A 15,414-nucleotide genomic window follows, 5' to 3' on the forward strand; every position below is an offset into this window, starting at 1 on the left:
GATTAAAAGATTAATTAATGAATGGATATTGATTGGAAAAAAGGCAATTGTGTGAGTGAGGGCATCAGATGAGAGAGAGTAAGAAGTAGAAAGTGGAATTGTGACAGTTAACCACTCTCTGCTCTGCTTTTATGGAATTTGCCAAATTGGGAAATCTCCCATTTACTAACCCATTTCCCCTTACCCCTCTTTTTAACCAATTGAGTTTCCACACCTCTTCCCCTTCAATTCCTCCTCTACCTTAACTCTCACACACACATAATATTATTATTATTATTATTATTATTATTATTATTATTATTATTATTGTTGTTATTTTGTAAGTAAATTAAATTATATTTTTACTTGGAGTAAATGAATTGTATAAGAAGAAGAGGGGGAGGGGCACATGAAAGTGTGATTAGGTGAGGTGGCAGCCAAAGAGGCAACAGACAAACAGAGAGAATATTAAGACTAAAGAGATAGAAAGTTTCTAAAAATGGAAACGTGTTAATATGGAGGCAGTTTTACGTCAACTTCAACACCCTTCTTCACGTCCCCAGTTATTCACATGCCCCCCTTTCTTTTTTCTTTTTTTTTTTACTTTCCTAAATTACACCCTACAACTTCAACAGTACTACCATTTTCAAATATCAACCCCACTTCTCATTCAAACTTATTCTCATCTCTCCATCATTTTTATACCTTCACTTTTTCACTATTTTCGCTTCTTCTTAGTTCTTCCTATTATCATTTTTTTTTTCGTTTAAACCCTTTAATTTTTCCAACCTCAATAGAGAGTTTAACTGGATTAAGACATGTCATCAACAAAGGTTTGATTCATCCAATTCTCCTCGTTGAACTTAAAAAAATAAAAATAAAAACTAGTCAATTACTTCTTTAACAAATTAATTAAGTCAATTCTATTTTAAATGGCCTAGCTAGTCCATGTGCCCTTACACCAGCTGTTAAAGAAATAAGTTTTTTTTTTTAATCAATGTATTTTCAGGATAATCTCTTATGGTAGTAATTATACGCGTGCTTGTGATTAGAGATTAATTTTCTCGTCTTTTGTATTGTTTGCGTATAAATTATTTTAACGTCTATTTGTTGAGATCTCTTTCAAATATGAGAGCATGAAATTCACTTGAATTATTTTATAAAACCTGAATTGAAGTGTGGACTAGAAATCGGGTCAATGTCAACTTTTGTTGTGCAACTTATTCCACGATGTTAACAATGCATGGAGAATTTATTTCCCATAATCGGTGCCTAACCATATTCAATCATAGCTTTTGCAACCCAGGATTGAATTACGAGTTTTCACCCTCAGCTTAAGGCATCAAAAGTTTCATAGTAACAAAATCACTCTCTTCATTTTGATAAGAAACAAATTAAATCGATGTATAAAATTTATAAAAAGGCCCAATCCTGAACCATTGGAGTTATAAAACAATTCTCCAATTGGTCAAAAGTGATGTAAGAGAGTTAAGATCTAAAGTTATGTTGTGCCTTTATACCAATTCATGGCATGAAACATAATAAGTTTAGAGTAATATTCAGAAATTATATACATAACAGGAGAAGGGGTGCAAAGTTGAAACTGATTAAGACTTGCATATATCGGACAAGAAATGCCATAACCAGCAGTAAACAAAATTATTTATAGCAATAAAGATAAATTTTGCTCTACAAAATACAAATATGCATAACTGTACGGGAGCCACGAAATTGGAGGGGGGAAGAAAAAGAAAGGAACTAAAATCTATTCTGGTTGAAGCTTCTCATCAAGTAAACCAATTGATCTGTTCTTTCTCTAAACATAACTACAATTAGGGCAGCAAAAAGCGTTGGCCTAGCCAGTAAAAACAATATGCTGTGTGTTTCAGCAAAATGGGCAAGGGGGAAAACTTCGTTGAAATATCTGAATCCGAAACTTTATACCTGTCCAGTACACAACAGAAATCATTCAGATGATATTGCAAATAAAATCAAGTCGATGTATCCCATGATTCAGATGCAGTGAAACCAAATAATCCAATCTCATTTGATAAATAAAGTTCATTTAGTCCTGAATTAGAATTGAAAGTACAAAGCGGACAATGTACGCCAATAACCAAAAGATCTATGACACAAGTATGAAAATCTAATTAGATATGACTAGTTTTTAACAAAAGATCTATGACACAAGTATGAAAATCTAATTAGATATGACTAGTTTTTAACAGCATACGTCAGATTAAGAAGGGGAACGAAAACACCCTATAGAACTTTAGGCAGTTCAAATTACTTGTAGGAACTAAACATTTATTGCTACGTAGTATGCAAGAGATCGAGCAGCATATGAATTGAGTTTTGAAGACCAAGAAGCAGCTCCTTATATGGTACGAGTAATAAAAACAAAAGTGCTAAAACATTATGCAATACCAGTTTTTCTAATACTACCGGCTAGAAGTTAAGAAATGGAAACTAAAAAGTGCTCATAAATATGTTATGGGTATGCTAACCTCAATTTTATTTCAAAAGTGCTTAAACATTTACCTACTCAGATCCAAACAAATATTTTAGGATAAAGATCTTTTTTACATCATACCTTGATATTTTAGTTGTACAAGGGAGATGACAGAGGTTGAAAATTGACTTCTGGTATCCTGTTATTTACTCCTCAAATATGACACCCTTCATAAAAAACAAAAAAAGCAAACAATGGTCAATACACATTCACATCATTATCCAGCTTCAGATCCGAATCTTTGATCCAAGAATTCATCAAGTTGCCCCCAGTTTGGGATGTCAGGTTTACTCAAATCGTCACAAGGCAAAGATCTTATGCAGCCAAGAATGTGCTTAACATCACGAAGCAGCCTGATGTCCAATAGAAAAGGGTGTCAGAACAAGGAGCATGATGTAATAGTGGTTCAGTGTAAGTTAAACAGGTGACTATGTCCTCAGTTCCTGAAGGACAAAGGAGTATTACCTATCCTTTGCTTGTGGGGTGCTTATGTCTAATCGAGAAAATGCTTCAGAGATTTGTAAATGGAAGATTTTGACCACTTCCCTGAAGATCGCACCAAAGACATTTGTTAACTTCCACGTAGCCGAACGGGAAACATTCTTCATTTACAGACGGTTATAAGTTTAGCAGTAATATATTTTTTTTTCCAAAAGAAGAAAGAAAAAGCCCTATTAAAATATAAGAGTTTGCTTATCTGCTTGTTCACAGAGACTTTCGAGTGTTGTTAATTTGTTATCCATGCATGAAATATATAATCACTGTGAAATGTTTGAAAACCATTTGCTTTTCGGTTTTTGAAAATTAACTAATAAAGTCAGCTTCCACCTATGATTTCAATACAAGTTTGAAAGTAGTTTTTAAAAAGTAGTTTGGAATTTGGAATTTGGCTAGAAATTCAAATGCTTCCTTAAGAAAGATATGAATCAATGAAAGAAATTGTAAGGATATAATTTTCAAATGCATAAAGCTAAAAATGAAATTGTCACCAAACGAAAAAGCTCAACATTTTCATCATACTAAGAGGATAAGGTCTGGATTAAAATTTAGCAATGCATTCATTATAGTATGGCTTACCTAAATATTGCCTTAACATCAGCCTCATGTAAGGTTCGAGATAAGACACGCTGCAGGTACCCAACTTCCTGAATAGAGGTGATTTCAACCCATGTCAGTTGGAAATATGTAGAGAAACAACGCAAAAAGTACAATTAAATGCAAACAACATTCTAATCAAACTTGTGAGATGACTTGTGCTGTTATGCACCAACCATGTAGGATTTCATTCGTCATAAACATCCTTACATGCACAGTGTTCAATTATGCAATAAGCAAAAAAGGACATCGGCAATGAAAAGAATAAACTAGTCCCATAATTTAACACAGTTCAAAGGACATACATATAAAGTAACTAGAGACAAAGGATCTACTTCAATGAATTAGTTTGCTTGATGAATTCATGTAGTTACCTTGGTAAGTGATCGAGCAAACTGACTGGGCTGTGGGTCAGAATCTTCGAGCCTATTCCAACTTTCAACAATTTGAGGCAGGCCACGAAGATGCACTAATAACCTTTCCCTCATTATCTGGACCAGCTTAGTATGAATTTCATCTCGGTGAACTTTGAAGTCCTAAATTATTAAATAATTCAATAAATGGTACAAATACATAACAAAAAAAAAATTTGTAATCATAGTTTTTATTACAAAAATGGCAATGATGCATAATCTGCGAAAGCTGTCAGAAAATTCAAGAGAAATAATACAAGAACTAAACAAGAATCCAAAAACAGTTCCAGAAAAACCAAACTTTTATACCTATAAATAATTATATATTTTTATTATCCAGAAACAATAAACTAGAAGAAGCCAAAGGTGGAACTATTTAATGCAACTTGAACAACAATTTAAAATTAAATTACATTAATTTTTTAATAACCAATTTACCACCCCGATCCAAGATGGCTTATAAATATATATATATATATACTTTTCCTTAAACTTGTTCGAGACTCTTCAATTTATCTCACCCCATGCACCCAAAAAGATTGAATTACTTGCACATTAGATGACTTTACCTCCCTTTACTACACAACTGCTCAATCAAATTTCAATGTCTGCAATTTTTAGGGCCGGTTTATCGTGTTATTAAGTTTTTTCCCCCTTCAAATGTGTACTTTGAGCCAGGACTGAACTTTATGTAATTCGCATTTTAAAAAACTTTGGCTCACAAGGCCATATATTATAACTATTTGAACCCTTTCCCGATATATAACAGAAGAAGAAAAGTAAGGAAAAAGAAAGAAATATACTTGAGCCACTCGATCAATCTCTGAGAGCAACAGTGTCTTTCGCACTTCAGGTACTTTGAAAAAAAGGATTCTCCTAATTTCTTGGTCAAGACACAAAAAGAAGAAGAAAACGTCAAATAACTTTAAAATATCTTGAACACTATAATACTTCAAATTACTCCAAAGGTGTTCTCCCTGTATGAAAAAATTGAAAGACTAGGAGCACTTATGCTTGAAATGCATTTTTCCAGTGTCTCGGGAATGATATCCCGAGGTTGTGTGGTAGTTGTTGTTGGTTCTTTGGAATGCAATAATACATGCTCTTTTATGGGGAGATGTAGTTTGAAAGAAAGATATGTCAAAAAATGTAGTCCTGTTCCTTTTTGATAAAACCAATTAGATCAGATCCTTTTGGTTCTTCTTCTTGGGAGAATTTATGTCCTCCCTTATTTGCATATATCTTCCCAGTTTCTTCCAATACAAGCCTTTTTCTTCCTCATGGAAAATAATAATAATGAGAAAAATAGATTCGTTATATGAGAAGATTACACAGAGAATAGAAGACTGCTTTTTTAATTGAAGTAGACGATGAAAACATAAAGGTGAGGCAAAACATGGTTTCCCAGACATAGTTGATTGGCCTTGTGATGTAGTAGGATTGGGATAAGTTAGAGTATTATGGTGGTTGGAGTTTTTATATTTGTATATGAATATTTAGTTTTCCTTTATTGTTTTTATTCTTTCCATATTTGTAAAAAGTCTTTCTCCTATATAAGAAGACCTAATCTGCACATATTTAATAAGAAGAAAAGGAGATTAATATTTCTATCCCTCCAATTACTACATGGTATCAGAGTAGGGAAACCCTAAAAACCCTAATTTTTCTTAAACCTAAATAAAAAACCTAGCCTTGTCCTTGTGGGTCATTCAATCGATTGGTCTTCCACCAAACGTCGTCCAGCACTACCGCTCACAACCTCTCTCATGCCGGTGACTCCCTCCATTTCAAAAGCCGCACACACGCCAGAGTCTGCCTTTCACCACCGATTCGAGTGCCACCTCCGCCATTGTAGTTGCTGCCACGCCCATCGCCAACCGCCGCCGAGCCACGGTTAACTCATCGTTTTTCACATCTTCGCTGGCCGTTTGCAATTTCCTCGCTCAGATTTCCGCTTCACCAATTCTAAATTTGCGCTATGGATACTCAGATTTGTACACGTCATCGATCCAGTGCTGCTTGTGGGTTCATTCACACAGATCTATTCCATTCTGTGCACCAGCCTATTCCTCTTCCAACCTGTTTTGGTTCGGTCCAATCCAACAATTGGTTCAGCATCTGATTTGGTTCAGTTTTTGGTCTGGCTTGGTCAACTAGTTCTATTTAAAATCTGGTTCAAATTTTATTTTCTGGTTTGGTTCATTCCTGATTTGGTTTAAATTAGTTTGGGTTGCTTCTGTTGGATTTGGTTTAAAAACTCTTTCTTTTTGGGTGGATTTCTATTATTTGTTAAATCTTCTACCATGTTACAAGAGCAAATTCATCCAAACCTACAACTACCAACCACCAATTTTTCATCTAATAGTTCATGTGTTTCTTTGACTTACACAGGTCCCAAGACATTCTCGTGTAGTAATTCATCTTCGTGGATTATTAATTCTGAAGCTTCAGATCACATGATTAGTTCTTCTTCTTTTAATTCGTACTCTCCATTATGTTGCAATGAGAAAATTAGAATTGCCAAAGGTAGTTTTTCTTCTGTTGCAAGAAAATGAACTATTAAATTGACCAAAAATCTCTCCAGTCTGTCTTACATGTTCCAAAATTGGCTGGTAGTCTTTTATCCGTTTCTAAACTTTCCAAAGATTCTAATTGTCGTGTTACATTCTTTGAATCTCATTGCATTTTTCAGGATCAGGATTCGGGGAGAATGATTGGGACTTCTAAGGTGCTTGATGGTCTCTACTACTTTGGTGAAGGTTCTTTTAGCAATAAAATAACTCAAGATCTAAGTAGTATTAGTTCTCTTTCTGTTAAAGAACAAATTATACTATGGCATCATAGACTAGGACATCCCAGTTTTTCTTATCTCAAATATTTATTTCCAAATTTATTTAAGGGAATTGATTGCTCATCTCTTGATTGTGAGAGTTGCATTTTTGCAAAAAGTCATCGGTCCACATATTTTCCAAAACCTTACAAGGCTTCAAAACCTTTTTATTTAATTCATACCGATGTTTGGGGTCCTAAAATTACGACTCAGAGTGGAAAAAGATTGTCTGTTACTTTTATTGATGATCATACTCGTTTATCTTGGGTTTATTTAATGCAAAAAAAAAAATTGAGGTGAAAGACATTTTAAAACATCTTTACAATATGATTGAAGCTCAATTTCAAACCAAAATCTACATTTTACACTCTGATAATGGAACTAAGTACTTTAATGAGTTTTTTGGCGAATTTTTGAAAGACAAAGGTATCATTCATCAGTCTACATGTCGGGATACTTCCCAACAAAATGGGATTGCTGAAAGAAAAAATAGGCATTTACTTGAAATGGCATGTGTTGTAATGTTTTCTATGCAAGTTCCAAAATATCTAGGAGAGAAGCAATTCTTACAGCTACCTACCTAATAAATAGAATGTCGAGTAGGATCTTGAATTTTAAGACTCCCATTGACTGCCTTAAAAAGGAGCTTCTAACATCCCGCATATATTCTGAATTACCCCTCAAAGTTTTTGGGTGTACTACTTATGTTCACATACCTGATCAATTCCATAAACTTGATCATAGGGTTGTTAAAGGCATTTATGTGGGTTACTCTTCAAATAAAAAAGGTTATAAATGTTTTGATCCTCTGACAAAAAAAATGTTTGTGAGTATGGATGTATCTATTTTAGAAAGTCAACCCTATTTTCCCCAAAATTCAATTCAGGGGGCGAAACCAAATTTGGAAGAAAATTTTTGGGATGTTTGTATTCCTTTTTCCAATTCTAATTGTTCAGATGTTACTAGTTCTATGACGCCAAGTGTAGAAACTTCTCAATCAATGGGAGAAATACTACAAAATGATCAGATTGATCAAGTGCCTTAGTTTAAGTTTTATACTAAAAGAAAATTCAATCAAGGGAACCAAGACAAGATAGTTGGTCCTTCACACAAACAATCTGAGGCCCCGACGACTGAAACGGGTAATTTTTCTTCTATTCCTACTCCTTCAACTACTCAAAGTACTTTTCCAATAGTATCTGATCTCAATGTTCCTACTACCCTTAGAAAAGGTATTCGAAGTTGCACCAAATATCCTATTGCAAACTTTATGTCATATCAAAAATTGTCAAATAGTCATAGATCTTTCACACCCAGGATTGATGACTTGTTTGTCCCAAAGAATATACATGAGGCTTTAGATGATCCAAATTGGAAATTAGCAGTTATGGAGGAGATGAATGCTCTAAAACAAAATGGAACTTGGAATTACCGAAGAATAAGAAACCAGTGTGATGTAAATGGGTGGTTACCATAAAGTGCCATGCTAATGGTAGTGTTGAAAGATACAAGGCCAAACTGGTAGCAAAAGTATTCACTCAGAGATGTGGAATTGATTATCAAGAAACATTTGCCCATGTTGCAAAAATTAACTCTATTAGAGTCCTTTTGTCTCTTGCAGTTAATTTATATTGGCCACTTTATCAACTTGATGTGAAAAATGCTTTTTTGCATGGTGATCTTGAGGAAGAGGTCTTTATGAGCTTACCACCAGATTTTGAAAAGGAGTTTAGCTGTAGTAAAATTTGTAAATTAAAAAAAAAAATCTCTCTATGATCTTAAACAGTCCCCAAGAGCTTGGTTTGAGCGTTTTGGAAAAGTTGTGTCTAGTTATGGATTTTTTCAAAGTCAAGCAGATCATACATTATTTTATAAACATTCAGAGAATAATAAAATCTCAATTTTGATTGTTCATGTAGATGATATTATTCTCATAGGTGATGATGATGCAAGCTTAGTTGATCTCAAGAAAAAACTGGCTTGTGAATTTCAAATTAAGGACTTGGGAACATTGAAATATTTCCTAGGAATGAAATTTGCAAGATCAAAGAAGGGAATCTTTGTTAATCAAAGAAAGTATGTCCTTGACTTACTTAAAAGAAACAGGCTTGCTTGGTTGCAAGGTTGCAAAAACTCCTGTCCTTGACTTACTTAAAAGAAACAGGCTTGCTTGATTGCAAGGTTGTAGAAACTCCTATTGAACCTAATATAAAGCTTCTAGCAGCAAAAGCAGAAGAAATAAAGGACAAGAAACGATATCAAAGACTTGTTGGTAGATTGATTTATATGTCTCATACACATCCTGATATTGCATTTGCTATGAGCATGGTTAGTCAGTTTATGCATGCTCCTGGACAGACTCATTTAGAAGCTGCCTACAGAATTTTGAGATATCTGAAAGGGTCTCCTGGAAGAGGCATTCTATTCAAAAGGAATAATCACTTCCAAATAGAAGTCTACACTGATGCAGATTAAGTTGGAAGTACTATAGATAGAAGATCTACCTCTGGTTATTGTTCCTTTGTTGGAAGAAATTTGGTTACCTAGAGAAGTAAAAAAACAAAATGTGGTGCCCAGAAGTAGTGCTGAAGCAGAATTTAAAGCCATGAAATTTGTGAGGACATATGGATCAAAAAGATACTTGAAGAGTTGAAGATTTCTTTGATTACGCCTATACGGATTTATTGTGACAATAAAACTACAATTTCTATTGCTCGTAATCCAGCTCTACACAATAGAACAAAACATATTGAGGTTGATGAGCATTTTATTAAAGAAAAAATTGTAGGAACAATATGTATTCGTTATCTTCCTACATCAGAGCAAATTATTGATGTGCTAACTAAAGCCTTTCAAAGAAACAATTTGATAGATTGATTGACAAGCTGGCTATGGAAGATATCTTCAAACCAACTTGAGGAGGAGTGTTGGAATTTCTATATTTGTAAATGAATATTTATTTTTCCTTTTTTGTCTTTATTCTTTCCATATTTGTAAAAGGTCTTTCTCCTATATAAGAAGTCCTAATCTTCACATATTTAATAAGAGGAAAAGAAGATTAATATTTCTATTCCTCCAATTTCTACAATGGTCAAATCCTGAATTGATTAGGATTGGGATTAGTTTCCATGATTGGTTAGAATTAGGATTAGTTTCCTTGGTTAATTAGGATTAGGATTAGTTTCTTTGACTAATTAGGATTAGAATTAGTTTTCTTAATTAATTAGAATAAGGAGAAGTTTTTTGTTTTCCAATTCTCTATAAATAGAAAGATTGTCTTCTTGTATTGGCAACTTTTGATTCATAATAAAGACTTTGATTTTATTATTGGAGATTTCTCTTCTTTTCTATCCTAGGCTACATCAATTGGTATCAGAGCAGCCGTCCGGGCCAATGTTGACCGTCGATGGTGGAAGACCGGGAAACTCTTAGCGACGCCAATCGCAAGAGAGAGCTTCGTGAGTTGTGCTCGTTGTTGAACAATCCACGTCTATATAGGGGGGACCTTTTAAATTTTAGAAAAGAAAGAAGATATCAAGATTTTTTTTTAAGATTTTGCAAGAATGGACTATTACCGATCAAGGAGGACGGTGAAGAAAAAATATAGCAGTTGGTATAGGCAAGAAAGTCAAATTTTCTCCCAAAAGCAGTGTTGAAATTCTAATTCAAGTAATTCAGAAAAAGAATTCCAACATAATAATTTCGGGCATGCTCAATTTGCTCAAAGAACCTATCATTATCCACATTTGAAATTTGATTATAGTGATTATAGTGATTCCGATGAGGATTCTAATGCAGTTTGGAACAAAATAACAGGGCAACATTATTAACAAAGAGCCCGACGATCCAATCAAACCGATTTCTCAAGAAATTGACGTAAGAATTGGGAGTTAGATGATTTAGAAAATGATTCAAAGTGCGAAAGAAATTATTATCACCAACATCAAAGAACGCCCATGAATCATTCCAATACAAATTTTGAGGTCAAAACATTTTCAAGAAAACAAAAATATTCAAATAAAAACATCTATCAAGAGAACTTTCGAAAGAGAATGAATGAAATTCGGGTTCTTTTGGAAAAAATTCAAGAAAGACATAATTATAATCTTCAAGATTTTTCAAGAAACCATCAAAAATCACATTTAGTCACTCAAGAAGGTCAAGAACTCATCCAAATGGGCTGTGAAATTGCACAAAAAATGAACGGAGTAGAAGAAAAGAAAAAATCAATTGAAGACTAGGTGAATAAGAAAGGTAGAAAGATCAAAAAGGAGCTTGCGTTGGAAGAAGAAAAATCGATGGGACTAACATGGAGGTTGATCAATTCGAACCAGATGATGAGGAACTATTAATCGATGAAATCGATGAAATCAATGAAGGAGATGTTGAAGAAGATGAAGCCACTGCAAAGAATGTGTCCATTTGGTCAGATCAATTAACTGAGCCATACAACCAACCACAATTACCTCAATCGCAAGAGAATAGAGTAGAAATTAGCCTTGACCACCAAAAAAGAAAACAAGAGAATCAACAACACCTATGGTATGCAAAAAATGTCCAAGATTTATCAAGAATTGTTCAAGAACAACCAAGATCAAGGTTATATCAGAGGAAATACTGGGAGGATGTCAATTCTTAAAGTGTGGAAGAAAAAGATACTCATGGGCAACCTAATTCGAAGAAAATTGAAAATCTTTTTTATTAATGGAAATAATTTTCTCTTTCAAGTATCAAATATTTGATATATTGGCATGGCTCGTGAAAATTGGTTGTTATTGGTGCCAGGTGTTTAGAGATGTGTCATTTGAGTGGCTTACTTTTTCATTTTTATCTTCATTTTTGTTTTAAAACATGAGGACGAGTTTTTTTTTAGGAGGGATAGAATAATGTAGTAGGATTAGGATAAGTAGGGTATTATGGTCAAATCCTTAATTGATTAGGATTGGGATTAGTTTCCATGATTGAGGTTAGTTTCCATGATTAGTTAGAATTAGGATTAGTTTCCCTAGTTTATTAGGATTAGGATTAGTTTCTTTGACTAATTAGGATCAAAACTAGTTTCTTTGATTAATTAGAATTAGGATTAGTTTGCTTTCCAATTCTCTATAAATAGAAAGATTGACTTCTTGTATTGGCAACTTTTGATTCATAATAAAGACTTTGATTTTATTATTGGAGATTGTCTTCTGATCTCTTCTTTTACCTCCTAAGCTACATCACCTTTGCCCGTGAGATATAAGCTGCTAGAATAATAACAATAGGGAACTAAAGTTGAATCCTTCAAAATTTGTTACAACGTACCAGGAATAATGGCGAAGGTAAAACTGATAACTTGACTGGCCAGGGCCAAGTGTTTGGATGTGATAGACTTCAAACCAGACACCTGGAACAGCAAATAAATTCAGTTTTTAGGAGAGAGAGTGACCAATCTAGCATTTGAAAATCATAGTTTCCATGGACGATCAACAAAGCGCTATGTGAAGAAGATTTTATAATATTCAAACAACTACAAATTAAGTATAAAAAAAATAAAATAAACCACATTATTTTCAATGATTTTTCTTTTAACAAGATAGAAACTTCTCGATCAATGAAAAGAAACAAAAATATTCAATAAGAAACAGAGTCCTAGGAGTGGGGGGAAAAACAATGAAGCAATGGTAAAACAGTCAACTGCATATGGACATCACAAGTACATATATCGTGTCTAAATAAAGAACCTGCATAGCACCAGCTCCAAGTACAAGTTGACAAGTCCTTGTATTGAAAAACTTGAGAATTTCCACAACACGATGTACAACTTCCGAAGATAGTGCTGGAAGAGAATCGTTCATGTCAATGTACTCCGACAACATCTTGAGCAAGATCAAACCACTGGGAAAGAAAACCATTACAGAAAAAAAAAAAATATTTTATTCAGACCCCAGGCAATGAAGTATAGTTCACGAAGCTAATTAAAATTATTGAATGATGGTGTAAATCAGTACAACGTACCAACGAAGAAAAAATAGAATAGGGTTCAATGTGACCGATAATGTGATGTCACGAGGAATAAAAAGGCCCCAAATAAAGACAGAACAAATAACCATACAGGTCAAAGTCAGGGCCAACAACTAGGCATCAGCCAGTTTATTTAAGAATGTTTGTGTTGGAAGGAGTAGGCCATAGATATCTAGTCCAAAAGAAGTGAAAAAGAAAGAAGAAACTAACCAGTTTACCATGTGATAACCAACGCCTTTGTGTAGCAAAGTCTGAGAACTTGATTTTCCACGTTCTTTCACATTAATATTGTTAATTTGCATAGTAGGAATAGTGACATCAGCTCTACTCTTTTCAATTGTATCGGCAGGAGTAGGTTTCACATGTTCAGTATTGCCGCCAGACATGTCACTTGAATCGATTTGCTCAGAGTAATGTTGAGCATTGAGTGATCCACCACCTACAATGCGTGAAGCATCATTATTAGTAGCCACATCACTGTAGCTTTGGTCCATATTACCCTGAGCAAGATCGACTTTTTCAGAAAGCAGCTCTTGCGAACAAAGTGATTCAGCTATGGATTGAAATTCATCGGGAACATCCACTTCAACCCATGTTTCCTGATCAAGCACTGCTTTTATTTTTGTCATCTACAATAACATAAAATGCACCATGAATAATACTAAAGTAGAACAATAACTCTAAATATATAAAAAACAAAAAAAACAAAAAAAAATCAGAAACTTACACGAGATTCATGCTGAAAATCAACAAAAGCTTTGGCCTGGGACTGTAAAGTTCCACGAATGCTATATCCCAACCTTCCACCAATCTGTTCAAGTTAGAAGAATAATAGAATTATGAATACTATGATTACCAATGGATTTATATCCTTATAGGTTCATATTCCAGACAAAGCTTTGCGTACCTTTTCAGTGGCAGTAATAAAATCTTGTGTAATGTTGTATATGCTTAAAAACTCTTGCAATCTCAACTTTGGATGAACAAGAATACGAACACCAAGGAGTTTAGCCCATCTTCCATGAGCAGCATCACAAGCTGCAAAAACAGCTTCCGTATTTTCTCGCAGTACATCAGCTCTGTTCACAATCAAATTACTTCAACAGTCGAGATAATAACAAAGTTAAAAAGAAAAAATAGAAGGTATCACAAATTAAATATTCAGCAAGCGAGCAGCAAACTTTTTTATCAGAATAAAAAAAAGGAACAAAATTCACAATAAAGTTATGAAAGGCCCATTCAGAATGATGCTTCATAGCACCACACTTGATAGTTTGGACTTCTTCTTTTTTTCTTTTTAGACCTGAGATTGTCTGTATCATAGGCATCTTCTTCACTATCCCAACTCACAACGAAGATGATTTGGTGCTGCAGGAAGGCAGTAAGTAGTAAGAGAGTCCCTAATTTTTAATTTTTTTTTCTTTCTCAAGCTTTCCTGGACAATTATATACATTTATTTTATAGAAACAACTACTTTCATTGAGAAAGAATGAAAGAATACAAGAGCATACAAAAAACCAAACCTACGAAAGTCTCCACTAAATAGAAGAGTTCCAGCTACGTAAAATATTATCTTTACGGTATAATTACAAAAAGTCTTCACAAGGACCAAATATCACTATGGTCCCTCTCTACACCTCTAAATACTTTGTAGGTGGTTGTTCCTCTCCCTCCAAATGTCTCACAACAAAGAACACACCCTGCAAACCACAACTCACGACCTTTATCTCTGAAAGGCGGATGGAAGAGGAACTCCCGATTGTCACTCACTCTGTCTTCCTAAGTACAAGTTGTCCTTGTTATAGTCTGATTGCTTTTGAGGAAGGTCAATGCCCTAGGCTAAAAACCACTATTTGTAAGTTGAACTGAGAACACGTTATTCAAGGTCTAAATTATATTTCCTTATCAATCAAAATATAACAGTGAGAGGAAGAGAGTGAGAGAGAGTCTTACATCAAGTATAACATCTCTAATTAATTAACCTAAAACTACCATTACGAAGCGACACTTAACCTGAAATTTCTAGACATATTTGAAGGATTTGCTGCATCGTTTGCTTTTCCTTGTAAGGAAGTAACCTTTGCAGCTACTCGCTGAGGTAAATGTGGAAGAAGCAAACCACCTTGATTATCAGTATCCTGAGCTGTACCAGCAGCTGCAGCACCAGTAGCAATTGCAGCAGCAACTGAATCTGCTGCATAATGCCCATCAAGGTTGCACATAATCCATTCGATAGACTTTTTCACTTCTGCAGCGCGCACCAAATGTACCTGCATTCACTAAATGAAAAGAGATCATAATGCATCCGATAAAATTCCAGAAAGGTGAAAACTTAGAGAGTAACCTTAGAGTAAGATTTCTAGAAATATCAAATATTACAATTTCATTTATTCTGTTCAAAAGTGGTCTTCGCTTTTCAATATCTTTGAAGTGGTAACCATCCTGGGTTGTCCTAGTGGTAAATAAATAGCATGACTTTGATAAAGGGCTAAGAGGTCATGGTTTCAATCAATGGTGGTCATCTACCTAAGATTTAACATCCTATGGGTTTCCTTGACATCTAAATGTTCAGGAAGGTTGTCCCA

At 34.2% G+C, this 15,414-nt stretch overlaps 1 protein-coding gene across 3 annotated transcripts in view; it reads right to left on the reverse strand.

Moving 5' to 3' along the window:
• Nucleotides 1-1,569: 1,569 nt before the first annotated feature.
• Nucleotides 1,570-15,414, reverse strand: part of LOC120073371 (vacuolar protein sorting-associated protein 54, chloroplastic) — a 29,590-nt gene continuing 15,745 nt past the window's right edge. The window contains exons 8-19 of one of the 3 annotated variants that reach the window (XM_039026187.1): nt 14,843-15,099; nt 13,737-13,908; nt 13,557-13,640; nt 13,040-13,458; nt 12,550-12,703; nt 12,131-12,212; nt 4,803-4,882; nt 3,961-4,122; nt 3,569-3,636; nt 2,957-3,037; nt 2,573-2,844; nt 1,570-1,923 (exon numbers count right to left, since the gene is read on the reverse strand). In XM_039026187.1, coding sequence (XP_038882115.1) covers nt 2,709-2,844; nt 2,957-3,037; nt 3,569-3,636; nt 3,961-4,122; nt 4,803-4,882; nt 12,131-12,212; nt 12,550-12,703; nt 13,040-13,458; nt 13,557-13,640; nt 13,737-13,908; nt 14,843-15,099 — 1,695 coding nt within the window. In that variant the 3' untranslated portion in view covers nt 1,570-1,923; nt 2,573-2,708. Of the gene's footprint in view, nt 1,924-2,572; nt 2,845-2,956; nt 3,038-3,568; nt 3,637-3,960; nt 4,123-4,802; nt 4,883-11,138; nt 11,233-12,130; nt 12,213-12,549; nt 12,704-13,039; nt 13,459-13,556; nt 13,641-13,736; nt 13,909-14,842; nt 15,100-15,414 lie in introns of those variants that run through there. The other 2 variants (XM_039026188.1, XM_039026189.1) reach the window with 2 other exon arrangements.

This window comes from Benincasa hispida, chromosome 3, assembly GCF_009727055.1.
Source record: "Benincasa hispida cultivar B227 chromosome 3, ASM972705v1, whole genome shotgun sequence".
In the NCBI taxonomy this organism is placed as follows: Eukaryota; Viridiplantae; Streptophyta; class Magnoliopsida; order Cucurbitales; family Cucurbitaceae; genus Benincasa; species Benincasa hispida.